This window comes from Rhinoderma darwinii, chromosome 6 (genome assembly GCF_050947455.1).
Source record: "Rhinoderma darwinii isolate aRhiDar2 chromosome 6, aRhiDar2.hap1, whole genome shotgun sequence".
NCBI lineage: Eukaryota > Metazoa > Chordata > Amphibia > Anura > Rhinodermatidae > Rhinoderma > Rhinoderma darwinii.
The window spans coordinates 123,238,165-123,265,628 of record NC_134692.1 but is presented as its reverse complement, the minus strand read 5'-3'; the positions used below and the strand labels follow the sequence as shown (position 1 = coordinate 123,265,628).

General features: G+C 41.0%; 1 protein-coding gene across 1 annotated transcript; it reads right to left on the bottom strand.

The window, feature by feature from the left end:
• Positions 1-567: 567 nt before the first annotated feature.
• Positions 568-26,906, bottom strand: PDILT (protein disulfide isomerase like, testis expressed). The gene is made up of 11 exons (XM_075831376.1): positions 26,675-26,906; positions 18,284-18,490; positions 17,987-18,120; positions 13,706-13,849; positions 11,012-11,122; positions 10,784-10,909; positions 5,130-5,327; positions 3,395-3,515; positions 2,401-2,582; positions 1,502-1,588; positions 568-828 (listed from the first exon to the last, which is right to left on the bottom strand). Exons 1-11 carry the CDS (start codon positions 26,862-26,864, stop codon positions 763-765), a joined length of 1,566 nt encoding a protein of 521 aa, XP_075687491.1. The 5' UTR covers positions 26,865-26,906; the 3' UTR covers positions 568-762.
• Positions 26,907-27,464: the final 558 nt, after the last annotated feature.

Below are 27,464 nucleotides of genomic sequence, written 5' to 3'. Positions count from 1 at the left end.
ATATTGTAGCGCAGCAGTTGCCGAGGATCTCAATTTCTGGCATGCAAACAAACTTGACACATTAAGCGCCCACAAGGCAGTTTCTTATCTCCCAAAGAGTAAAATGGATATGCCATAAAAGTCAATTGTCAGGGGATGAAGGGGTAAATAATAAACTTACAATGTTGAAGGGGTTATCAGTAAAGCCTCTTGTGGCCTAACTCTTAAATATCTGGTTTTGGTGTCATACTTACCTCTTCAGGCTCCAGCGCCGTTCTGTTCTGGAAGAACAATTTGACCGGACGTTAGGTTAACTTTTAAATCCCTGGTAATCGAAGATACTTAAGGTGGTAATGTCAAGATCACTGATGGTCTAGGGCAGTTAAGGTGGTAATGTTAAGATCACTGATGGTCTAGGGCAGTTAAGGTGGTAATGTTAAGATCACTGATGGTCTAGGGCAGTTAAGCGTATTGTGTTTGAGAGGCCCAATAGCGGTCCAGGGCCCTCCTGGGGATTAGCTGGCTGACCAATGTAAAGCTGTTCTATATTCTGTATTTATAAAAAAAAAGTCATAAATAGTTGTCCATCTTTTAATAAAATATATTGTGAGGAGAATAACATGTGCTGGATACATGTAATCAAGTACCCCAACAAATAAAGAATTAAAGACAGTATATTATATTTTTGGGTGTTGGACGAAGCATTTATTGAATAATATAGAAGCCAAGTGGTGTTGTTTTTTTTGGAACACGTGATGTTATCGGCCAATGTAGGGTCTGCTCCTACAGTTCGTCTTTCATTTGCTGTTCACTGTCTTCATTTAAAGAGTCTCTCGATGAAGATGATTCCTTAAAAGTACAGAAGAAGGTCAAACACCATTTATGAATATTTAATTGTATAGTTGTCGGCTGATGCTGTAACAATCAAAGTCAACGTTATCAACTTCCTATGAAATACGGGACTAAAGAGGTGTCCCTTCCTTAACTTTCCTCTTAACTCAACATATCCTAAGGGTGTCGCGAGATGACCAGCTATAAAAAAAAAGACATGATTTTGCAATACTCAGTCACTAGGTGTCTATGCTATATGTCTATGCTATATGTAACTGTGTGGCAGCCCAGTGGTTGTGATGTTAATTGCGGCCTGTCAAAGGTTTTGCTAGCATGTCGTGATGTTGTATTGAATTTGTTTGATTATAAATTGGAGTCCTTACCAAATTTAAGCAAAGGTAAGGGTGGACACATCTTGATAATAATCATTAGGGTCTTATTGGCAACAGTAACTTGATAACTTGAGAAAAAATAAATAAATAAATAAATAAATAAATAAATAAAAATAAAAAAAGAGTCTAAAACAGTCAATAAATGTGGCAGACATCATGTACGCCAGAATTCTGTCTCAATTTGAATAGTGAATCTTCCCCAATGAGTGTAGAAGACATGAATAATAGATCACACACTGTCAACCCAGTTGTTCCATAAATAGACTTGCTTGCGGTAAATCAGCAAAATAATATTTTACCTCTTCTTCCTTATTTGATGATCTAAGCTCATGTTCTAAGAATTCTGTAAATGCTTCAATAGTCTTCTTGCCTGTATATCGAACAGCCTTCAGAAGAAGTAAGATCCCATTAACATACAACCTACTAAAAACAGCATACATGGACATGCTGATGGAACATGAAAATTATTCTGTGCGTGCAGGACATATATAGGGGTGTAGCTAGCAGAAAGGGAGGTCTACAAGGGAATGTCCCGATTTAGGGGGAGGAATGGGGGGCTCTGTATAGAAAAATTCAGCAGACTAATTTTTAATACAGTTGGGAAAAAGGTGTGCCAACGCAAACCGGCTTGACTGATATCAAACATTCTTTTGGCACTCGTTGGGCAATGGGCCCTATGAATACGTTTTAGCATACGCACCAGGGGTTTTCCTAGCACATACACTGAACATAGGGGAGAATCGTAATATGAACATAGCTCCCAGACCAATAGTATAAAGGCTGACAGCAAAAAAAAAATTTTTGGAATTCCTTCTGAAACCAGGAGGAGGGAAAAGGGGAGTAATCATTTTCTCTGTATCATGCTCGGTTACGTAGAATGGGGGACAGCGAGTTGGAAATTTTTTGTCCACATATTAGAAAAAGGTATGAGGCGATTTGTTGAGAATAGATGCATCAGAACTGGATTATGCTTTAATGTAATTTAAGAGGCAAAAAAAAAAAATCCAAGTTTGTTATTTCGAGAAAGGCCAATACACTAACTAGAAGGAAAAATACATTTGTTCTGTTCACCATGGAAATAATTCAATGGGCCGCAAATTGAACACATTGGCTTGGTCAAGGTGGGAGATAAAACAAGAACTTTAAAAAGTCGTATTATTTCTTGTTCTTTTGTGTTTTGTGGTGAGCAATTAAATACCTTGGAATTTGACCCAGCAGGGAAGAACCGAAAATGAGGGTAGCGATCCAACACCATCAGCTGAATATCATTGGATGTACAGTCTATTTTGGCAATTGTCACGTTAGCATTATTTAGGTACCTTTTCCCTAATTCTTCCCATACAGGAAAAAGTTCTATGCACTGTTTGGACCAGGGAGCATCTGTAGAAGAAAAAAAAAGTTAATCATAGGGAGATTGTCAAGCCAAATTATTTTAAATTAATAAGTATTGAAAAATAATGCCGAGCTGAAAACTCCTCAGAACCATGAACCCTGGGAAATCGTTTTTTAGGTTGGAGTTATACCCCATAAAACTAATTCCAAAACCTAAAATTTTTCAGGCAGAAATATTCTTAGAGGGGTTGTCCCATCAAGATAACCAATCTCTTTCTAAATACCCTATTAAGGCATGTGGACAACGTAGATGGGGAGAAATCTGCTTGCACTGCCTTTTATAAGCCTAGGGATAGAGCAGATCCGATTTTTGAGGACTTGGCATAACAATTTATCACATGGTCAGCCATTCATTTGAATGTGCACCTTGTAGCACTTCATTTCTGTAGGTGAAATGCGTGGCTACATGAAGATTTCCCTGCCAATGTCAGCTGATGGGGGTTTCAGCAGCCAGGGTCGGTGGTAATCAGGTGATTGACAGGCGGGCTGTCTTTTGAGGAAGGGCTGCTCCATCAAGACTATGGAGATTGTTCCTATTTGATTCATGGGGATGGTCTTAAACACCCGTCAGACCTCCTGCCTTTTCTTATTCAAGTTGCCATGTAGCTCAGAAGTGCTGGTGGATCATATCACTACCAATACCAGCTCTTCTCTAGTATATAGGACTTCACAGTAAACCGAGATCCACTGAATCAACCGCACACTGCAATGAGCAATAGTCTAACCCTGCTTAGTAAATTCACTAATGAAAAATTACAATTAAATTCATTACAATTCATTTATAATCTACTCATACTTACAGAACATGACAAATGCATTGCTTGATTTATTCAAGGCTACGTGGTTGAAATTTTTCCCAACCAGTTCTTTTATCGGATTCTTATCCCAATCCTTCGGGATGTCTTCACTGTCTCTTTGGGGCTGAATTCAGAAACGAAATCTAAAATAAGCATCTTCAGTCATCGATCATAAAAACACATTCACTATAGCACAATGTATATAGTAATCAAATGAGAAAAACTCAGAAAAATAAAGGAGTTGACAATGTTCTTCAGACTTCAAAGTTACAACAGTGGGGTCCGGGAAGTGGATTATCAATGCTTTCAAAAATGAGAACAGCTGAACCCTTTTGCCTGTCCCACATCTTGGACCCGATCAATGTAATTTTCTAACATGTCTAAGAAATTTAAGTTTGATAACTATTTTTTGAGGTATCAAGTAGATAAATCAGCTTTGGCTAGGGTTATGGTTAGCAACTTGTGGCATGGAACAGATATGATGTATATACAGTGAAATCGCTCCAAAAAACACAGCTTTAAAAACCACCCCATTATCTAGACCGGGCTATATGTGACTGATTTTCAGTTCCATCATATCTTATGTATACGGATTGTCTTTTTTGAGAAGGCCATCCCATTAGAAGACCATTTTTCAATGCAATTTTGGGTTGTCGTCTCAAATCGGTTTAACTGTATTTTATTATATAGAGATGGTACATTGTATAGTATTGAAGGACAGTCATCTTTATATGCTGGTATAGATGGATCCCCAACATATATGCTGCGGTTTTGTCTAGGCCTTATTAGATTAAAGGAAATGTATCACCTTTTGTAAAATCTGTAGAACAGGAGTCTCAAACTCAGGCGGGTAAATAAGCCACACACAGAAAAAATGTGAAGTTGACGGGCCGCATTACTTTCAAGTTATTTGAACTACTATAACAATACTACATTACTATAATAATAGTGCTAGGTTTAAACTTACCGTAAATTTGCGAGTTTACTCCACGTGCTTATTTTAACAATCCAGTTTCCAGCATAAGCGTTGCTAAATGCAGTCTGGCTACTCAGTTGGCAACGTTTGGCAAGTGTCACAGTGCCCTCTGTAGTTAATGCCACACACACACACACACACCCACAGGGCCGCAGATGATAGCCCGCAGGCCTGCATGCAGCCTGCATGATTTGAGACCCCTGCTGTAAAACATAATTTTTTTTCTAATCTGTTTTTCTTTTATTATATTCTCTGTACATGTTTATGGGGCGGCCATCTTGCCTAAGATTCTCTTAACAGCATTTAGAGATATGCTTTACAGCAGTCACATGTACCATAGGAACCTGTGAACATGACGGGACTTATTGACTTCTACAGGAGAGTGTTCTAGGCATGCTCTGTGACCTGTAGAGAGGTCTTTGTGCAGGCAGGAGGAGGAGGGGAGCTGTGTCCATCACCTATTGTCAATGTTGAATCCTGTGTTATCTATACATAGGTGTTACCTGTAATTGTAATCCTGTCTGTGATGATAATGAGATGAATGCCGACAAGTGATCTCTACAGAACAGGAAGTGTCAGTCTGTTAGGAGGCTCAATGGCCAGAGTGAAAACTGCAATTTCATGATTATTTTTTAATATAGATAATGACAACAAAAAAATCACCAAAAATTCTTCAAAAGTAACAAATGGTAATTTCCTGATGACACTTTCCCTTTAAGATAACAATTAACTCAGCTCGTAAAGAACCTCATTAGACATTACCTTGGCTTTTCCATCCAAGTAACTCTGACAGAAGCTTTTGACATTTTCGAAAGTGACATCATCAGCTGGCATTCTATACTTCATATCACTTGTTATGTTAAGAATGCGAATTGCTGGGGTATCCACCTCTGTAATACGGAAATATTCAAAGATCCGACCATTACGGCTTTCATCAGTGTCAACAGACACAAATACAATCTAGTGGATGAAGAAGAGTTGAGTATTATTGAAGTTAGGGTCATGGTAATGCAGTAGCTAGTACTATTGTCTTGAAGCAATGTGGTCAGGCAGTCAAATTTGACCAGTGAAACATCTAATCTTCCAAATGTCAAAGATTATATGTAATATGTTGATTATTTGCATAGTCTGGAGGACAAATGTCATATTCCTGTCCTTTACCTATGAAAGGACAGGGTATGCATCAACTAATTGCCCCAGTATGCCAGATTCTCTTTGAAATGTTAACAATTATAGACCACCATTATAGATGTCCACCATTATATATGCCAAACCTAATCGTAGCTTGATGGGTCCATTACAAATTGAAAGACTCAAGTTCAAAATGAATTAACACATCCCATGCACCACACACCACTCCCTTCTAGACTAGTGGGAGTGGCTATTATTATTTAAAGCACCTGCTCGCCCTTTCATCAGCATTTCTGGCCTGGCTGTGTCCATTTGTAAGTATGGCCTTTTTCGGTGTTTTTGTATATGTCCCTGTGTTTTTATCGGTTCTGTTTGTGCATCAGGAACGTTCTGTTTCAGTTTAGGAGTTAGGGACTCGCAAGTCTGGGGATCCTTGTCGTGGATCGCGAGCTTGCGTCCTTTTGGCCAAAATGATTACCAATACCCCAGGTATTTTTCATTATTATGTATATTCGCTTCTCTTGGACACAGCCGGGTCTTTGATGCTGGGAGAGCATGGTGTGTTGTTGTTTGGCATAGCAAGCAGGGTAGCCCGCTCTATGAATTATCAAGGCGTCACAAATAGGCTTCTACCTGGCTATACACGTTGTGCCTCATGACGTACACACTATCCCTCCATGTTTCACTCACTTGCACCCCATTATCCATTTATTTCTATTGAGGCACTTCATTTATTACTGCCCCCTATATTTCACTTATAGTATTACACTTGCACACACACTATTCATTTATTATTTCTTACTACACATCCCATGCACCACACACACCACTCCCCTCAAGACTAGTGGGAGTGGCTATTATTATTTAAAGCACCTGCTCGCCCTTTCATCAGCATTTCTGGCCTGGCTGTGTCCATTTGTAAGTATGGCCTTTTTCGGTGTTTTTGTATATGTCCCTGTGTTTTTATCGGTTCTATTATATGTAATATGTTGATTATTTGCATAGTCTGGAGGACAAATGTCATATTCCTGTCCTTTACCTATGAAAGGACAGGGTATGCATCAACTAATTGCCCCAGTATGCCAGATTCTCTTTGAAATGTTAACAATTATAGACCACCATTATAGATGTCCACCATTATATATGCCAAACCTAATCGTAGCTTGATGGGTCCATTACAAATTGAAAGACTCAAGTTCAAAATGAATTAACACATCCCATGCACCACACACCACTCCCTTCTAGACTAGTGGGAGTGGCTATTATTATTTAAAGCACCTGCTCGCCCTTTCATCAGCATTTCTGGCCTGGCTGTGTCCATTTGTAAGTATGGCCTTTTTCGGTGTTTTTGTATATGTCCCTGTGTTTTTATCGGTTCTGTTTGTGCATCAGGAACGTTCTGTTCCAGTTTAGGAGTTAGGGACTCGCAAGTCTGGGGATCCTTGTCGTGGATTGCGAGCTTGCGTCCTTTTGGCCAAAATGATTACCAATACCCCAGGTATTTTTCATTATTATGTATATTCGCTTCTCTTGGACACAGCCGGGTCTTTGATGCTGGGAGAGCATGGTGTGTTGTTGTTTGGCATAGCAAGCAGGGTAGCCCGCTCTATGAATTATCAAGACGTCACAAATAGGCTTCTACCTGGCTATACACGTTGTGCCTCATGACGTACACACTATCCCTCCATGTTTCACTCACTTGCACCCCATTATCCATTTATTTCTATTGAGGCACTTCATTTATTACTGCCCCTTATATTTCACTTATAGTATTACACTTGCACACACACTATTCATTTATTATTTCTTACTACACATCCCATGCACCACACACCACTCCCTTCTAGACTAGTGGGAGTGGCTATTATTATTTAAAGCACCTGCTCGCCCTTTCATCAGCATTTCTGGCCTGGCTGTGTCCATTTGTAAGTATGGCCTTTTTCGGTGTTTTTGTATATGTCCCTGTGTTTTTATCGGTTCTGTTTGTGCATCAGGAACGTTCTGTTCCAGTTTAGGAGTTAGGGACTCGCAAGTCTGGGGATCCTTGTCGTGGATTGCGAGCTTGCGTCCTTTTGGCCAAAATGATTACCAATACCCCAGGTATTTTTCATTATTATGTATATTCGCTTCTCTTGGACACAGCCGGGTCTTTGATGCTGGGAGAGCATGGTGTGTTGTTGTTTGGCATAGCAAGCAGGGTAGCCCGCTCTATGAATTATCAAGTCGTCACAAATAGGCTTCTACCTGGCTATACACGTTGTGCCTCATGACGTACACACTATCCCTCCATGTTTCACTCACTTGCACCCCATTATCCATTTATTTCTATTGAGGCACTTCATTTATTACTGCCCCCTATATTTCACTTATAGTATTACACTTGCACACACACTATTCATTTATTATTTCTTACTACACATCCCATGCACCACACACCACTCCCTTCTAGACTAGTGGGAGTGGCTATTATTATTTAAAGCACCTGCTCGCCCTTTCATCAGCATTTCTGGCCTGGCTGTGTCCATTTGTAAGTATGGCCTTTTTCGGTGTTTTTGTATATGTCCCTGTGTTTTTATCGGTTCTGTTTGTGCATCAGGAACGTTCTGTTCCAGTTTAGGAGTTAGGGACTCGCAAGTCTGGGGATCCTTGTCGTGGATCGCGAGCTTGCGTCCTTTTGGCCAAAATGATTACCAATACCCCAGGTATTTTTCATTATTATGTATATTCGCTTCTCTTGGACACAGCCGGGTCTTTGATGCTGGGAGAGCATGGTGTGTTGTTGTTTGGCATAGCAAGCAGGGTAGCCCGCTCTATGAATTATCAAGGCGTCACAAATAGGCTTCTACCTGGCTATACACGTTGTGCCTCATGACGTACACACTATCCCTCCATGTTTCACTCACTTGCACCCCATTATCCATTTATTTCTATTGAGGCACTTCATTTATTACTGCCCCCTATATTTCACTTATAGTATTACACTTGCACACACACTATTCATTTATTATTTCTTACTACACATCCCATGCACCACACACACCACTCCCCTCAAGACTAGTGGGAGTGGCTATTATTATTTAAAGCACCTGCTCGCCCTTTCATCAGCATTTCTGGCCTGGCTGTGTCCATTTGTAAGTATGGCCTTTTTCGGTGTTTTTGTATATGTCCCTGTGTTTTTATCGGTTCTATTATATGTAATATGTTGATTATTTGCATAGTCTGGAGGACAAATGTCATATTCCTGTCCTTTACCTATGAAAGGACAGGGTATGCATCAACTAATTGCCCCAGTATGCCAGATTCTCTTTGAAATGTTAACAATTATAGACCACCATTATAGATGTCCACCATTATATATGCCAAACCTAATCGTAGCTTGATGGGTCCATTACAAATTGAAAGACTCAAGTTCAAAATGAATTAACACATCCCATGCACCACACACCACTCCCTTCTAGACTAGTGGGAGTGGCTATTATTATTTAAAGCACCTGCTCGCCCTTTCATCAGCATTTCTGGCCTGGCTGTGTCCATTTGTAAGTATGGCCTTTTTCGGTGTTTTTGTATATGTCCCTGTGTTTTTATCGGTTCTGTTTGTGCATCAGGAACGTTCTGTTCCAGTTTAGGAGTTAGGGACTCGCAAGTCTGGGGATCCTTGTCGTGGATTGCGAGCTTGCGTCCTTTTGGCCAAAATGATTACCAATACCCCAGGTATTTTTCATTATTATGTATATTCGCTTCTCTTGGACACAGCCGGGTCTTTGATGCTGGGAGAGCATGGTGTGTTGTTGTTTGGCATAGCAAGCAGGGTAGCCCGCTCTATGAATTATCAAGGCGTCACAAATAGGCTTCTACCTGGCTATACACGTTGTGCCTCATGACGTACACACTATCCCTCCATGTTTCACTCACTTGCACCCCATTATCCATTTATTTCTATTGAGGCACTTCATTTATTACTGCCCCCTATATTTCACTTATAGTATTACACTTGCACACACACTATTCATTTATTATTTCTTACTACACATCCCATGCACCACACACACCACTCCCCTCAAGACTAGTGGGAGTGGCTATTATTATTTAAAGCACCTGCTCGCCCTTTCATCAGCATTTCTGGCCTGGCTGTGTCCATTTGTAAGTATGGCCTTTTTCGGTGTTTTTGTATATGTCCCTGTGTTTTTATCGGTTCTATTATATGTAATATGTTGATTATTTGCATAGTCTGGAGGACAAATGTCATATTCCTGTCCTTTACCTATGAAAGGACAGGGTATGCATCAACTAATTGCCCCAGTATGCCAGATTCTCTTTGAAATGTTAACAATTATAGACCACCATTATAGATGTCCACCATTATATATGCCAAACCTAATCGTAGCTTGATGGGTCCATTACAAATTGAAAGACTCAAGTTCAAAATGAATTAACAAGAGAGCTAAAATTAGAAGCCAACACCAATTTTCAAAAACAGATGATTTTGTGTACATTTAAAATGAGAAGACTTCAATGCTGAGACACGGTAACTTGAAGTTACAGTCCAAAGGCCGAAAGACAGAGGAGTAACTTGAAGTTCCTGGGTTCATTACAATTTCATAATGGGGCCCCCTACCTACTGTGTGCCATTCATAACACTAGTGTTTTCTAACGAGTGTTTTTTTACGCAGCAGAGGGGCTTTTGGGCCCCATTAGGCATCAGGGTGTTGTGTATACCCCTGCACACCAATAGCTACACTTTTGCCTATGGGTGCACTACTGAGAGATTCTCATCTCCTCTTCTGATTCCTGTCAGGTGCAGTTTAGTCGCGGAACTCTTGTATCGCTCCAATTGATCAAATACAACATCTACTTCCTACATTAAAATCTCTTAGTATAGGCTTTTATCCTGTAGGTGCTGGCAGGTCTATTCATTTGTATATTGTTCTTCAGTTTCAGAACCTTTGAAAACAGATTTACAGTCTTTTCATATCCCTTTATGTAACTTAAAAATGATCAAGTTAGTCAGATTTTCACTGGATTGTTGCAACATGCATATTTTTCTTAACCAAAAGTAGAAAATAATACTAAATATTCGAAACATATGAAGGAAAGTTTTATAATTCTCTCTCATGGATGCAATGCCACTTTTGGATAGAAAAAAACCAAAACCTGTGCTGCCCCCTTGTGGCTTCAATTTCACAAAGAGCATTTGTGCAATGATACTGTACATCTGTATTTCAAAACAACCATGACTATTGTCATATGTTCATTTTAAAACTGATACAAAGAAATATAATACAAACCTTTCCTCTGAACTCCAGTGCAGCAGATTCATAACTTTCATACATTGCACTAAAGTCTCCTGATGTTTTTGATGCAAAGAGAAGGATGTGATTGTTAATGGGGACATCAAATATAGTCACAGATGTCTGGAAAATAGAATTAAATTACGCATTTTTTTAATTCTTCATAAGTAAAGTACAGTATTTATCATTGTCATATTAAATTATAAATTCCATTTTCGGACTTACCTCCAAGTTATACTCTGTTACCACATCCATGACATAGGTTCGTATTAATCGAACTAGATCCACTTTGCTTTCAATTTCCTCTTCTGATACCAAATGGTGAACAGGTTTATCCTTTAACAGAAACTCAAAAACTTATTGCATTGTGGACAATCTAAGTAAATCCCAGATGAACTTTGCGGTACAATCTGTGTATATACACTTGAATAGTAATAACATTACATTACAGAAAAGAGGGAGTATTTTAGTCAGGAGGGGCATTTCCCGGAACTGGTCTTTAAACCAGAGGCATGGTTAGGTTTTCCTTTAATGAAGACAGATTCAGTTTTCTGACCTAGTCCGGTATTTGAATATCCTGGTCAAGGTAGAGTGGTTTGTTGGTGTTCGCTTCCCCCCCGCCTACCCGAAGCACATGTCCTGTCAGCCACACCATACTATAGCCGTAAATTTAAACTAGCACCTAAATTCACAACAGGTAGGGGCGGACATATCATATGTGCAATCTGTGCAGATGTACGGGGTCCCAGTTGGTAATGGGAATCCCACTGCGATCTTAAAAGCAGATAGCAGCGTCCTACACTAAAATCTATTACATGTAAGAGACTGTGCTTATAAGTTTAATACTGTAGGTCACAATTACTAGTGGACTGTTATAGAGACATAAGGGAGTTACTAGATGATGAGCTACTGGATAGAAGGGGTCCCATGTACTGTTCTAGCAAAGAGGGCCCTGTTGTCGGTGTCCACCCCTGATGAGAGGGACTAACTTTACGGTACATATTCTCCCCTTGTCCGTTTCCCCTGTTTATAACATAGACACATATATGTCCAGGGGTTACCTGCACGCTTGACCGACTCTCCTATTCCATACATCATGGGTAAGACTCTCCTTAGATAGAAAAATAAAAAGGGGGGCTGCTTTATCAGTCTGTGGACTGACTGTTACTAGTGTTTCAATCTTTTTCCCCAGCCCTGTTAACTGCGCATACAGGTTGTATTTTGTTAGGGTATATGCATTTACTTATATCACTCAGTATATTGTCCACACACCCGACTTCTCACTTGGAGTGTCTGTAACTCTGCCCTGGAGTACCATAGGGAGCCTGTCTTTTTGTGCTTTACTGGAACTACAGAGTCTTTTTGTCCTTTTGTACCTTCTTTTAAATATGTTGTGTGTACTTATGTGTTAAATAAAAGTATTAAATTTTATCATACTTGGCTTCTTAGCTCCTCTTTCTCCTCCTGTTTGTATATGAATATATAGGAGCTGCCTTTCTTTTTGGCATTTAGGGAGGTTGCTTAAAATTGTATAGCACCTAGCCCCTTACTTTAATTGCTATATGAGTCTTTTCTTGTGTGTACATATATGTCCAGGTTGCATACACATACACTGTATAGCAAACTTATTTAGTCTCCCCATTGAGACGAGGCATTTTAGTCATACCTATTGCAAACACAGGCATAAAATAAAGCACACAGCCTTGCAATCTCCATAGACAAACCTTGGTAGTATGGGTCGGACTGCAGAGCTCAACCTCGTAAAATATGGCACTGTCATAGATGCCACCTTTGCCACAAGTCAGTTCAAGAAATTTCTGATCTGCTTGATTTGCCCCAGTCATCTGTAAGTGCTATTATTTTGAAGTGGAAGCATGTAGGAATAACAACAGCTCAGCCACATAGCGCTAGACCACGCAAACCCGTAATGGCGCCGCCAACTGCAGAAACGTGGGACACATAAAAATAGACTATCATCTGTTGTTTCACTCAATGCAGAATTTCAAACTGCGTCTGGAAGTGACATCAGAACAAGAACTGTGTGTTGGGAGCTTCATGGATTTCCATGATCTCTGAACACAAGCCTAAGATCACTTTGCACAAAGAAGAGCGTCTGCTGGAATGGTGGAAAACACGACACTACTGGACTTTGGAACAGAGTATTCTCTGGAGTGACAAATCATGTTTCACTATCTTGCAGTCCGATGGACATATCTGGGTTTGGCGCATGCTAAGAGAACGCTACGTATGCATAGTGCTTACTGTAACATTTGTTGCAGAAGGGATAATGGTCTGGGCCAGTTTCAGAGTCTAGGCTAGGCCGCTTATTTTCAGTGATGGGTAATGTTAATACCACAGCATACAAACACATTTTAGACAATTGTATGCATCCAAATTTGTGGCAACACTTTGAGGGAAGACCCCTTCCTGTTCGATGAGGACTGTGCCCCTGTGAACAAAGCAAGGTTCATAAAGACATGATGTGACGAGTTTTGTGTGGAGGAACTCAAAGTGGCTGCATAGAGCCCTGACCTCAACCCATTTAACATCTTTGGGATGAATTTGAACGCAGATTGCGAGCCAGACCTTCTCGTCCAACATCAGTGCCAGTGCTGAATGGGCACAAATTTGCACAGACACACTCCAAAATCTTGTGGAAAGCCTTAGTGGGCTGTTATAGCTGAAAAGGGGGGCCTAGCTCCAGATTAATACACATGTTTTTGGAATTAAGTATCTAACAAGCTCATATAGGTGAGATGGTCAGGTGTTCACATACATTTGACCAGATAGTGTACATGTTAGGACTCATATGCTCAGGTATAACAACTATTGCTTTTTCATTTGCAACTTGTAGTAACCTATACCAAAACAAGATTCTGGAAAATCTAATAATAAGTGGCACACCAGGCCATTTCTTACCCTTTTGTATACTGCAACCATATTCTGTGTCATCCCAACATGTAGAAGAACATCTTCATTGGTCACAAGTCCGAAAGGAAACTCTGGGATATCTCTTGACGCTTCTGAGAAGTGTTCCATAAATCTGCTGCCTGGATCCTGTACCTAGCGGTGTTGATTTTTTAAAAGATAAAAAAAAAAAGTGTGTTTCATAAATTAAAAATTCTAGTATGCAACACTTTATACCTATTTTGTAATCTATCTACTGTACATAATGTTGGACTACATACATAATTGTTGCATAATATTGTCATAGTTACGGAAACTCTGGGAGATCAATTAGAGTGTAAGACAGAAGCAGAATACTATTGAATAATATCCAGCATAAGGTTAGGTCTGGACTCTTGAATATCAGAGTGAGGCCCCATGCACACGACCGTAGTTTTTATCACGGATCCATGATTGCGGATAAAATACTCACACATTCATTTCTATCTGCCGCGAAGACTTTCCCGTATATATATATAGTACACAATCAGTGGGTAAAGTACTTGATGGCAGATATGCATCGTTGAGTCTCCTTGTCTCAGTAATGTAAGTAACTGGAGTTTGGGTCCTGGTTTTATGTGTGACTGAATATGTAGGAAGGTCGCTCCATACTCCATGCCTGGTGTTGTCTACTTGAACCTGGAGTCCAGGTGTGTCCAAAGAGACTAATAAAGAAGACGACCAGAGAGCAGTGTGGAGTGTTGCAGAAAGACCAGGAGTGAAGCCTGAATTTACCAGGGTGCAAAGAGCAAGTACATTTGGACTGAACCTACAAAGCTTGGTGAGAAGCACTAAACTTGAGTTGTATGTTATCCTGAAACTAAGGACCTTTTTTTTTCTACATTTTCTGCTAAAGCAAGCCTGTTTAGAGAGGCTCTGTCACCAGATTATAAGTGCCCTATCTCCTCCATAATCTGATCGGCGCTGTAATGTAGATAACAACAGTGTTTTTTATTTTGAAAAACAATCATTTTTGAGCAGGTTATGAGAAATGTTAGATTTATGCTAATTATTTTCTTAATACTAAACTGGGAGTTTAACATTTTGACCAAGTGAGCGTTGTAAAGAGAAGTGTATGACGCTGACCAATCAGTGACCAATCAGCGTCATGCACTTTTGTACTCATTTTGAACCCATTTGTACTCAGCACAGCGTGATCTCGCGAGATCACGCTTTGCGGTCACATACACCCACATAATCTTTACTGAAGTGTCTTGAGAGTGAATAGACATAGCCTCCAGCGAGGACGCGATGTGTATTCACACTCCCGACACTTCTGTAAAGTTTTTGTAGGGCTTACTCACACAGCACAGTGTGATCTCGCGAGATCACGCTGTGCTGTCATTCACAAGTCCCACACAAACTTTACCGAAGTGTCGGGAGTGTGAATAGACATATATATGCAGCATTACCAAGTAGGTGAAAAGAAGAGAGCTTTTATTAGCCTGGTGCGATGCTTCGCCTCCACACACTAGATGGCTCTAGTGTGTGGAGCCAAAACATTGCACCAGGCTAATAAAAGCTCTCTTTTTTTCACCTACTTTGGAGTGCTGCCTACTTTGTGAAACAAACACACACACACACACACACACACACACACACACACACACACACACACACACACACACACACACACACACACATATATATCACAAATACACACACACACACACACACACACACACACACGTCTTTACAATATCATCTGGCCCCCCATACCATGTCCGATCAGTTTCTGAAGAGGAAAGGAAAAGGTCACTATTCAATTAGACCTGATAATAAAAACTGTTTCCTAGATCCAGCTATCCCAAAGTTTCGGAAAAAATTTAAGCTTACATAATTAATTATTTTTTTAAATCTCTTTTTATTGAAAAATGTTAAACCATTTTTCAAACTTAAATTTAAAGTACTTCTAGTAGTGCAAACTTTACCTATATCCTGACCATTCTTCATAGCTAGGGAGTTTCTGAGAAAACCAAAATTTTGTGATGGTTCCTCCAGGCTATAACTAATGCCCCAAATAAAAGTTTTTGGGCATGTCCAGCCCCGGATTTATATGAGAGCCCATAAAACGCAAACTTACATAAGAGCATTTGTCCACCACTTTAGATCAATATAGAATGATTTTGGGCCTCTCCAGAGAAGATGTATACGGTCAGTGGTATGGACAAGACTGTACAGGAAATCGTCAATGTTCTCAAGCTTATTGTACAAAGTAACTCTGGAGTCCTGCATATTCAATGTAAAATAAAAAATTGTGTACCACGGCTAGTTATATTCGGATAAAGATGGGGTACACATGGGATATAGTTCTAAGTTAAAATTTCTCATGACTGAACAGTCTTCCGCTGATTAACCCTCTATATATCAAACATACATCCATTGTAGAGAGAGGCTAGACATCCCCCATTCACAATTCATTGCAGTAGTTATTGTCCTGGGACACGTAGAAGTGGTGACTGTCACAGGGCCAACTAACACACGTACATTTTGCAACAATAAATACAGCTGATCCTGTCGGAAATGTTGCCTAGATAATTCTTGGGCCAGGTCAGAAACTTCAGGCAGTGTAACTTCAAGGGGGTCCATGGCCTGAGCGAACGGTCACGGGTCCCGTAGAAAAAGTAATTGTCAAGGGGCCTACAGAGGATGGTGTGGATTCATTCTGTTACCAACAGACCTGGCGTACGGCAAAACTAGTGAGCGGAATCTAATGGATAACTAGGTTTTCATCCTTTAATCGCCGTACAAGATGTGAACTTGGCTGTTGGTGTCTCCAGATTGGTACCCCCAGAGTAGTCTCTCTTAGCAACAGCCAACATGGACAGGCGTGGTACAGAAACAGCAGATAGTATGCAGGGTCAAGTATAGCGTAGGTCAGGGCAGGCTGCAGAGGGTTGTCACAGTTAAGCAAGTGGTCAGGGTTGGTGGCAGGCAGGAATGGTCGAAGTTCAGGCAAGAGGTTAGTAACAGAAAATCCAAATATAACATGATGCAGGGTACAACTAGCAAGCTAGTTTAGAACCGAATTGCTAAGGCATTGGAATGGAGTGGGAAGAACCTTCTTGTAGCTTGTGAAAGCTGGGTGTAATAATGGCACGTCCTAGCATCAGCAGTGGACAAGGCAGTAGTTACACGTCGGCGGCGTGGGAAGCCACCTGCAGTAGAGATCAGAGGAGCGCTGCTGGCCAGGAGGCAGAAGACACCAGGAAATGGTAAGTAGATGTCCTCCTATAATCCTGCCCTGCTTCCAGCTATTTGAACAAATTACACAATAACTTTTCCATACATACAAAAAAAATGGAGGGAAGATGTTCTTTACTCAAAGTGTCAGAAGAATGGCGGATGTCACGAGGTATGTCAGCGAGACATCAACCTCTTTCCAGACTCTTAGTCTTAGGGTTTTTAGTGATCTATATTCAAACGACTAATTTTTTTTCTGTCATTATTTCCTCTTACTAAAAACATATCATTTCCTCTAAGGCACTAAAGTGCTTAGCTTATGTGCCGGGGACTCCAAAGGCTAGATGCAGATGGAGTGGGTTGAGAAACAGCAGCAGGATGGCAAAGAATTGGTTATAAAAATGGTTTAGAGGAGGGGCTAAGGAGGCTTTAAATAGTTTACAAGTAGGTACAGCCTCTGACCCGCTGCAACCATGAGAGGTTTGCACTCTACAGCTGAGTGGTCAAAAGGTCTCACCGGCATCTGCAGATTGTCGATAACCTTGTAACGTTGGCCATGGAGAGGTTGGCACAGGACGGCACATCCCGGCTCCAGGAGACGTTAGTGAGGTGTACTTGCCAGGAGCATGCACAGGTCCCTGAGCATGCTTTGCGATGCTCACAGGTAGGCTGCAGGGTATGACATGCCCCTCTCCTGCCTTAGCTCTAATCCTGCTCAAAGCCCTCACAGGGGATCTAGATCTACCCACTTGTCTCAAGTGTGATGGCCACACAGAGATGACCTTCCAGCCTCTCCTCACTAGCGGGACATTGTTTTACCCAGTCCTCCTTGTCCTCATGGCTTGGCTTGCCCAGTGCAGAGTCTATGCTTTGGCATTGGGTTGTGCACCACAGCTACATACTATGCTTGTTCCCCAGGCTCTTCTCCAAATGGCTCAGGGGCACCCTCTGGCAGTATAATTTTGGTGGCCACTGCCACATGGCCTTCTGTAGGGGGGGTTGTTTAATGGGAAGGGATGTTTAAGTTATGAGAGACTGAGATTAAATTTGGTTATGTTCCTATATTCTCACCTTCAAAAATCCAACAACAGAAACTTTATCTGACTGGATGAAGGACTTATAATGGTCTGTGGTGTTTATTAATGTTGAACTAGATCCTATTCGTCTGTTTATCCATGTCACGAAGGCAGAGGCTGTTCGAACACCTACAATCAGAAGGAAGACATCATCATTACATAAGAATATTAACTTCTCTAAATGGTTTTAATACGTAGACAGTGCACCAACTTCTTAACCTAAACTCAACAGCCCGCCCTGCCCATGCAGGGAAGTCCTGATTGCTGTATATGTGCAATTCTACAGACATACCTTTGCAGTCAATTGGGTTCTTTCTTTCACCATTGACAAAAAGTTTAAAAGTTGGAAATTCCATGATTTTAAATTCTTTCCCAAGATCCTTTTCCTCAGTGATGTCAACTTGACCAAATCTTACACCTGAAGTTTCTTCTTTGAGTTGTCCCGCAGCTATAGAGAACTCTTCTTTCACGGTCTGCGAATGTGCGGATAGAGCAATGTCTAGAATACAACAAAATAATTTTATTTTTATTTCGCTATAAGAAAGGATTCCTAAAACGCATGTCACAGATGGAAGGTGCTTCCTACAATTATTCATATATGTAACTGATAATTGAGCAGCAATTGTTCCTGTATGAACACCCGCAGGACGGTAGCAGTGGCTGACAAAAACATCTGATCTCAATTGTCCCATTAAACAATGGGATAAATACGGATTGCAGATTCAATAAAAGCGAAGGCTCCCCTCACTCTGTTACTGGGAACCCAGTGATGTGTGTTTTCCCCCGTGATTGTGCTGGTTAGTGCATACACTAGTACATGCAATATTAAAGAGGACCTGTGAGCTCTACTAACAGGTCTGTCTTAGGCCCCTTTCACATGACGTTTTGAGCCTTCTGTCACAGCTATACTTGGGGGGGGGGGGACTCTCAATGTATACCTCCGACAGAAGGCTGCAATGTATCCTATTGTATAGGCATACAGTGGTATATGTCACCCATACAGTCACTACCAGCCCAGACTGGTGACAGCAGATGAGTCAGAGATGTGACAATACTAAGGCAGTGCAGACACACTGGACAACCTATGGATGCAGATAGGGAAAGTTGACACTGCAGAACATCTGCAGTCAGTCGCAATTCTGAGTCTCGACATCCTCGCAGGGTCCTCACAGTCAGCTCCAGGCTCCTGACAATCTACAGGGTGCGCTGCTCTCAAGGAGAGGACCTTCAGTCTACAGCCGCCGGCAGATGATCTAATTGCGATAGTGGGTGGTGCCTGCAACATGAGATAGTGCCCGGATCTGAAGAGTCACTGTATATATATATATATATATATATATATATATATATATATAGACAGTTACATCACTGTAACTGCCTGTGGAAGCTGGGCAGGTATTTTGGTACTGCCTGAGTTTGCATGGGTCATGCAGTAGAGAATGCCGGGTGACTTGAGTGGCATCCCTGGGTGGGAGGTGCACTATTGCTGTGGGGACCACCACTGACAAGGTAGGGGCTGCAAGCCATAACCCGGTCACAATTGCTGTCTCCCAGGAGCAGACCAGGGCTGGCACTGATGTGTGCTCATTAGAACTGGGCAGCAGCTCTTTTCCATCTGTGCGGGCTTGGCATTCGCATCTTCGCTGTGTGATTAACACAAGTCTCCTGGCTCCAACTGTTGTCACTGTCAGCGAGAGGAGCAGGGAGGCTATGAGTGCACCATATCCCCTATCTGTCTATATATGGACACTTACGTCAATGAACATATACGTTTAATTGAGCCATCCATCACCTATATGCTATTATGGCATCTGTTAACGTATACTTTTTTTTACGGGACTCTGCGGGATGTAATAGGGTAGTCTACTACGTTATTCCATGCCTTTTTGTTCCTGGTTGTACTAACGTATACCGGCCAGACGGAAGCCAAAGAGACACTTGTTTGGCCTCCGTCTGGCAATGGAAGCCTATGGACATGTTTAGCGTGTGTACGTCAGGAGCTTTCCCGACGTACACACTAAATATAGAGCAAAAGTGTGATGTTTGGGGGGCCTTAGTAAATACTTGTATTCCCCATTAAATAACAATGCTGAGCATCTTTTCTCAGAGCTCTGGATTGTGCAATTGTTATTCTTCCTGGAAACATATGAAAAAATTGACAACTGGGTGTTACCATTTCTTGTCAATAGGGTGTGTCCCTAAACACTGACACTATCAGCATTAAATGGACAGTGCCAAATGTGTAGGGACATTCTCCATCGAAAAGTGCTATGGCAACGCCTAATTGTCAATTTATATATACATAATCAGGAGGAATAACAGAGGAACAGAACAATGCTGGGTTCTCAGAGTTGATGTTTCGGAATTGTTATTTTATGAAGAATGCAAGCATTTAGTAAAATAAATATGCATTATGTAAGCACTAACAAGCACAATCACAGGACAGCCCTCTTCAATATAGACATATGCCAGTATATTGTGGTTTAAATAAAGGTACACAAATAAAAATCCCTGAATGGTATAAAAAAATAAAAATGGTTTGGCTTACATTAAGCCAAGGAGGTACAGTTACGTCAAGGTGATCCCGCAGGCACAGGTGCCGTGTCCGAGTGATCACCGCGGAAGAGTGGGGTTGATTGACAGCCGGGCTCCCGCTGCAACGGCCGGGATAGGAGATAACTACGATCCCAGCTGTTTAACCCCTTAAATGACAGTCAATAGTGACTGCAGCATTTAAGTGGACTGTCAGAGAGAGAGAACTCCTTTCACCCATCAGGATGGGTTGCCATGGCAGTGGAGGGCCTAACAAAATTAGATGAGTGTTCCAACAGACAGACACTTACGCAAGGAACTTTATCCAGCATCCTAATCAGGAGATTTCATATCGATATATATCGAGAGAGGAATAAACACACAGACAATGCTCGTATGTATATTGCCAAACTCAATTACAATAATATCATTTAAAAGGGGTGTAGGCTTGAGGTCAACCAATCAGAGGCAATGTGACAATAACTCTGATACAGCCAAAAGCATATAATGAGAATATTTCATATTTGAACCAATCACAGACATACAATACATTTCAAATGCATTATTATAATTCTTCATTGGATGCGGACATCAGAATTGCACCTGGAGACAAGCATACAATAGAATTATTAGGAGCTGTTCTTAGGTTTTTAAGGCGTTTCATTCCCATACATCTTTAGCGTATCCAAGGCCATAAGGAGATAATATTTCTTTCAGACTCAAACAGAAATAAAGGGGGGGGGGATGAGAATGTCATTTCAGGGTGGAATAGAATTTGGCCTGCTTGATAATTCACAATTAATTTAATATAGAGAATATAAGCAAATTGACCATCCATCACAAATATATATATATATATATATATATGTGTATATATATGGCATCAAAAAAGGAAAGCGAAGCAGCACTCAAAGTGAAATGGGTTTATTCACCAGACATCTAGTACAACGTTTCACCTTCTCAATGAAGGCAATTTCAAGGCCGCTTGAAAATGCCTTCATTGAGAAGGTGAAACGTTGCACTAGATGTCAGATGAATAAACCTATTTCACAGTGCTGCTCCGACCCTCTGTTTTATTACTAATATATATATATATATATATATATATATATATATATATATATACACACTACCGTTCAAAAGTTTAGGGTCACTTAGAAATTTCCTTATTTTTGAAAGAAAAGCACAGTTTTTTTTCAATGAAGATAACATTAAATTAATCAGAAATACACTCTATAGCTTGTTAATGTGCTACATTACTATTCTAGCTGCAAACGTCTGGTTTTTAATGCAATATCTACATAGGTGTATAGAGGCCCATTTCCAGCAACCATCACTCCAGTGTTCTAATGGTACATTGTGTTTTCTAACTGTGTTAGAAGACTAATGGATGATTAGAAAACACTTGAAAACCCTTGTGAAATTATGTTAGCACCGCTGTAAACAGTTTTGCTGTTTAGAGGAGCTATAAAACTGACCTTCCTTTGAGCTAGTTGAGAATCTGGAGCATTACATCTGTGGGTTCGATTAAACTCTCCAAATGGCTTGAAAAAGAGAGCTTTCATGTGAAACTCGACAGTTTATTCTTGTTCTTAGAAATGAAGGCTATTCCATGCGAGAAATTGCCAAGAAACTAAAGATTTCCTACAACGGTGTGTACTACTCCCTTCAGAGGACAGCACAAACAGGCTCTAACCAGAGTAGAAAGAGAAGTGGGAGGCCCAGCTGCACAACTGAGCAACAAGACAAGTACATTAGAGTCTCTAGTTTGAGAAATAGACGCCTCACAGGTCCTCAACTGGCAGCTTCATTAAATAGTACCCGCAAAACGCCAGTGTCAACATCTACAGTGAAGAGGCGACTCCGGGATGCTGGCCTTCAGGGCAGAGTGGCAAAGAAAAAGCCATATCTGAGACTGGCTAATAAAAGGAAAAGATTAATATGGGCAAAAGCACACAGACATTGGACAGAGGAAGATTGGAAAAAAGTGTTATGGACAGACGAATCGAAGTTTGAGGTGTTTGGATCACACAGAAGAACATTTGTGAGACGCAGAACAACTGAAAAGATGCTGGAAGAGTGCCTGACGCCATCTGTCAAGCATGGTGGAGGTAATGTGATGGTCTGGGGTTGCTTTGGTGCTGGTAAAGTGGGAGATTTGTACAAGGTAAAAGGGATTTTGAATAAGGAAGGCTATCACTCCATTTTGCAACTCCATGCCATACCCTGTGGACAGCGCTTGATTGGAGCCAATTTCATCCTACAACAGGACAATGACCCAAAGCACACCTCCAAATTATGCAAGAACTATTTAGGAGAACCGATAAAAACACAGGGACATATACAAAAACACCGAAAAAGGCCATACTTACAAATGGACACAGCCAGGCCAGAAATGCTGATGAAAGGGCGAGCAGGTGCTTTATATAATAATAGCCACTCCCACTAGTCTTGAGGGGAGTGGTGTGTGGTGCATGGGATGTGTAGTAAGAAATAATAAATGAATAGTGTGTGTGCAAGTGTAATACTATAAGTGAAATATAGGGGGCAGTAATAAATGAAGTGCCTCAATAGAAATAAATGGATAATGGGGTGCAAGTGAGTGAAACATGGAGGGATAGTGTGTACGTCATGAGGCACAACGTGTATAGCCAGGTAGAAGCCTATTTGTGACGCCTTGATAATTCATAGAGCGGGCTACCCTGCTTGCTATGCCAAACAACAACACACCATGCTCTCCCAGCATCAAGAACTATTTAGGGAAGAAGCAGGCAGCTGGTATTCTGTCTGTAATGGAGTGGCCAGCGCAGTCACCAGATCTCAACCCCATAGAGCTGTTGTGGGAGCAGCTTGACCGTATGGTACGCAAGAAGTGCCCATCAAGCCAATCCAACTTGTGGGAGGGGCTTCTGGAAGCATGGGGTGAAATTTCTCCCGATTACCTCCGCAAATTAACAGCTAGAATGCCAAAGGTCTGCAATGCTGTAATTGCTGCAAATGGAGCATGCTTTGACGAAAGCAAAGTTTGAAGGAGAAAATTATTATTTCAAATAAAAATCATTATTTCTAACCTTGTCAATGTCTTGACTATATTTTCTAGTCATTTTGCAACTCATTTGATAAACATAAGTGTGAGTTTTCATGGAAAACACAAAATTGGCTGGGTGACCCCAAACTTTTGAACGGTAGTGTATATATATATATATATATATATATACCAAAGCATAGAATAAAGATAACTTGTTAATTACACCACATGGTGAAAGGCGTAAATTTAAAACGCAGAAAACAATGGTGGAATTGATGTTTTTTTCCATCCCCACCAGAAAGAGTTAATAAATGTTAATAATTTAGTTTATCTGTAACCCAAAATGGTGCCATTCAAAAATATAACTCACCTTGCAAAGAACAAGCCCTCAAAGGGCTTTGTCGACGAAAAAGTAAAGAAGTTATGGCTCCCTGAACGTGCTGACGCAAAACAATAAAAAAATATGCTAAAATAGGCTTGGTACTTAAGGGGTTAAAAGGAATAAAAAATACCATAAAAGTGATACTTTGAGGATTAATAAAATTGAGGTTTACTTGACAGTAAATACCATATAAAAATATGCGGTATCCACAATACAATAAATGTAACAATTATTAGACAGCTTTGCCTGAGGTCAAGGACATACAAGGAGAAAACATCAAAGCATTAAAAAATTATTACTAACGGAACTCTTATCACACAACCAAATAATAAAATTAAAAACCTGGACAAATATTTGTATAGCAAGAATTTAAATCTGCCCGTGGAAGAATAGAAGTTGTTCACAACATTGTGTGTGTGTGTATATAGCCAGATCGTAAAGTAGTTAACAAAAGAGCAGCTCTGACGGACCCAGTCCCTCCATGTAATACATGGTCGGCCGTTAATTTGAATACAAATGAATGAATGGCCGTGTTCGGCCCGTGAGATACGGACTGTATGTCGGCCATATTTCCAGGACTGAACACAGTTCCAGGAGCCGGACTCCTAGCATCATAGTCATCCATGCTGCTGTGAGCCACTGCCTTCGGGCGGGAATACCGTCCCATAATGTAATCATATTTTCTATTGTCTATGGCCTGTGTATAGAATTGCAGCTCAGACCAAATAATTAGAATTCAGCTACAATACCACACACAGCCTGTGCACAAGTGTGGCGCTTTTCTGAAAACAAACCGTAAATATAATTAGTCTCTAAACCAGCGTTTACCAAACTTTGCCCCCACTGGGGGGGGGGTGGGGGGGGGGTCGTGTGAAGACATGGGGGGGTTCGCAAGCCAGTAATCAGTATCCTGGTCTCAACTGTATCTGCGTCCTCAGGACGCAGATACAGTTGAATCCAATGATGGAGCAAGGAGCTGACAGCTCCTTGCTCCAGCATTCCCTATGCAATGTGCCGTGAGCAGCTCGGAGCAGATAGGCATGATGTAGTGACGTCATCACACCTGTCTGTGCCGAGTTACACATGGCACAGACAAGAGAGCAGAAGAATCTCCTCCACTCAATGTAGGAACAGAAATAGGTGAGTAACTGTTATTATTTTTTATTTATTAGGCACTATGGGGGTATTATATTGGGTATGGGGGGGCCACTATGGGTCAATATACGGAATGGGGGGCAGCTGTGGGGGAATTATACTGTGTGAGGGCAGCTAGGGGGGCATTATACTGTGTGGGGGCAGCTTTAGGGGCATTATACTGTGTGCGGAGGCACTATAAAGGCATTATTCTGTGTGGGGGCAGCTTTAAGGGCATTATACTGTGTGGGGGGCCCCTAAGGGTCATTATCCTGTGTGGGGGAAGCTATAGGGGATTTATTCTTTGTGGGGGCAGCTATGGGGGCATTATGTGTGGGGAGGCACTATAGGGGCATTATCCTGTGTGGGGGCAGCTTTAAGGGCATTATACTGTGTGGGGGCCACTAAAGGGTCATTATACTGTGTTGGGGGCCCACACAAATTTGTTTTGCCCCCTGTGCTAAACCCCTAGCTACTCCTCTGATAGTCGGGTCACATGACCCATCATCAGCGGCCATAGTCGTGCCACCCGCCCCATCAATTATCGTTGATTTCGATGTTGCAGAGACTTATTTTTCGAATGGAGATAGGTACCGGCATCTAACTACCAACGAGGTTGACATACATCAGACGAAATGGGGCTAAGTACGGTAGTGGGGGGTCCCAAATAAAACTCTTTGCCAAAGTAGGTCCCGGCCTCAGAAAGTTTAGTCTGCTCTATACAAATGATTCCCCCAGCTGTCCTGCAAGTATTATCAGCAGAAAATAGACTTTTTAGAATCCCTGAAAGCTTTTTATTGAAATTTCTACTGTTTGAAAAGGAGCAATTTTGTTAAGGACATTATAGTAGGAAAGTCTTCATAACGTAGTACCGGAATATAAAAGTTAAAGGGGCTCAAATCCTGAGTTTCACTTTAAAGCATACCCAACTTTTGAGGTGACTTTTCAGAATAAGTCATATGTGTGTACATGAGGAATAGCAACATGTCTGGCCGTAATATGACTTGTATTTTAATATTTAATTTTTTTAAGCTGTTTTCCCCTCTGCAGGCTCAATATCTTATCCTCAGTTCTCCCTAAACTATTGGGCGGAGCCTAAGCTGTAGCAGCATGGAGATTACACAGCAGTAATGAGCAGTGTAGCTGATAATACAGCACTGAACATTTGTCTGTGTCTGATTCACGCCACTCACTTCTAGCTCCCCTCTCCATAGACTTGTATGGGCAGCGTGTCTGTGTCTCTCTCTCTCTCTGTTCCTGATCCCTCCTCCTGCACCCCTCTTCATTGACTTCTATTGGCAGGCATGAAGAGACATCCGCCACTTTCTGCAGTCCGTCAATTCTGTTCTGTAACAAGGGACGGATTTTTCATGATAACAGGGGATGGACAGCAGAGCACAGGAAGGCAGACACTAGTAACTTCACACAGAGTTTACATGGATAAAACAATTATCTAAACTGGAACAGTAAGTAAATTACAAAGTTGATATATATCAGGTATACAATCAAATCAGTTGCTTGAAAAGTTAGTGTCCATTTTAGGTTTGATTTTTGTGACACATATGCATTTATATTAACATACACAAAGTAAATTCCATTGTACTTACAGAATTTCACCAATAAATATTTATTTTTCTTCAGGGCACGAGCAAGGTTGGAGCTTGTGAGGACAAGGACATTATGATCCTCCTTGATGTTTGGTTCTTTGTGTTTCTTCGGTTTAGGTCCAATCCCTTCCTGGGCAATACAGAGAGCCATTATATAGAGCACAAACGTTGTAAGGACCAGGATATTCATGCTGTCCAGATTCTGGGAGCAGAAGAAGAACAAGAAATAATATGTTCCTCTAACCTTCTATTACTATGTCTGTTATCAGCAGAGCAAGTGGCAGTTTCACACGTCATATTAACTGATTAAAATTTTGCCAAGAAACGTTGCCAAATTTGCTTAAGATACCGGCTCGTACTCACTGAGCGCATTTGTAGCTGACAGATGTTATAGATCTTGAGCTTGTTATACTGTATACACTTACTATATTAATAAGTCTCTTTATCTATATGCACTTGAGAAGCGTGTACAGCTCAGTTTTTTGCCCATTGGCCTCTACCAACCATAAAGTACAGTAGTTCTCTGAGACTTCAAAGGAGTTATTCGATAGCTATAAAAAAACAGAACAAAAAAAAAAAAAGACTGTAAAGCCCATTTAGCATCTCCCAGTATAACATAAAAAAAAGTCTCATTTTTCATTACCCGCCCATTCCCGATGCTGCCCATGTTGCTGCTCTACGGTTCTGAGGCGGCACTAAGTCCTGAAGCACTCACTGTTATAGAAGTAGAATAATATAAACCACACAAACTTTTTAAGGTTTAGAGTGTGTATACATGTGTTTCTCTGTT

Bases quoted from the DNA above. Each gene is read 5' to 3' on its own strand.
- PDILT (XM_075831376.1), bottom strand. From the start codon at position 26,864: ATGAATATCCTGGTCCTTACAACGTTTGTGCTCTATATAATGGCTCTC. The intron at 2,583-3,394 runs GTAAGTATGAGT...TTTCTTCTACAG, and splicing joins CAATGCATTTGTCATGTTCT to ATGCTCCCTGGTCCAAACAG. The intron at 829-1,501 runs GTAAAATATTAT...TGTACTTTTAAG, and splicing joins CATCAAATAAGGAAGAAGAG to GAATCATCTTCATCGAGAGA.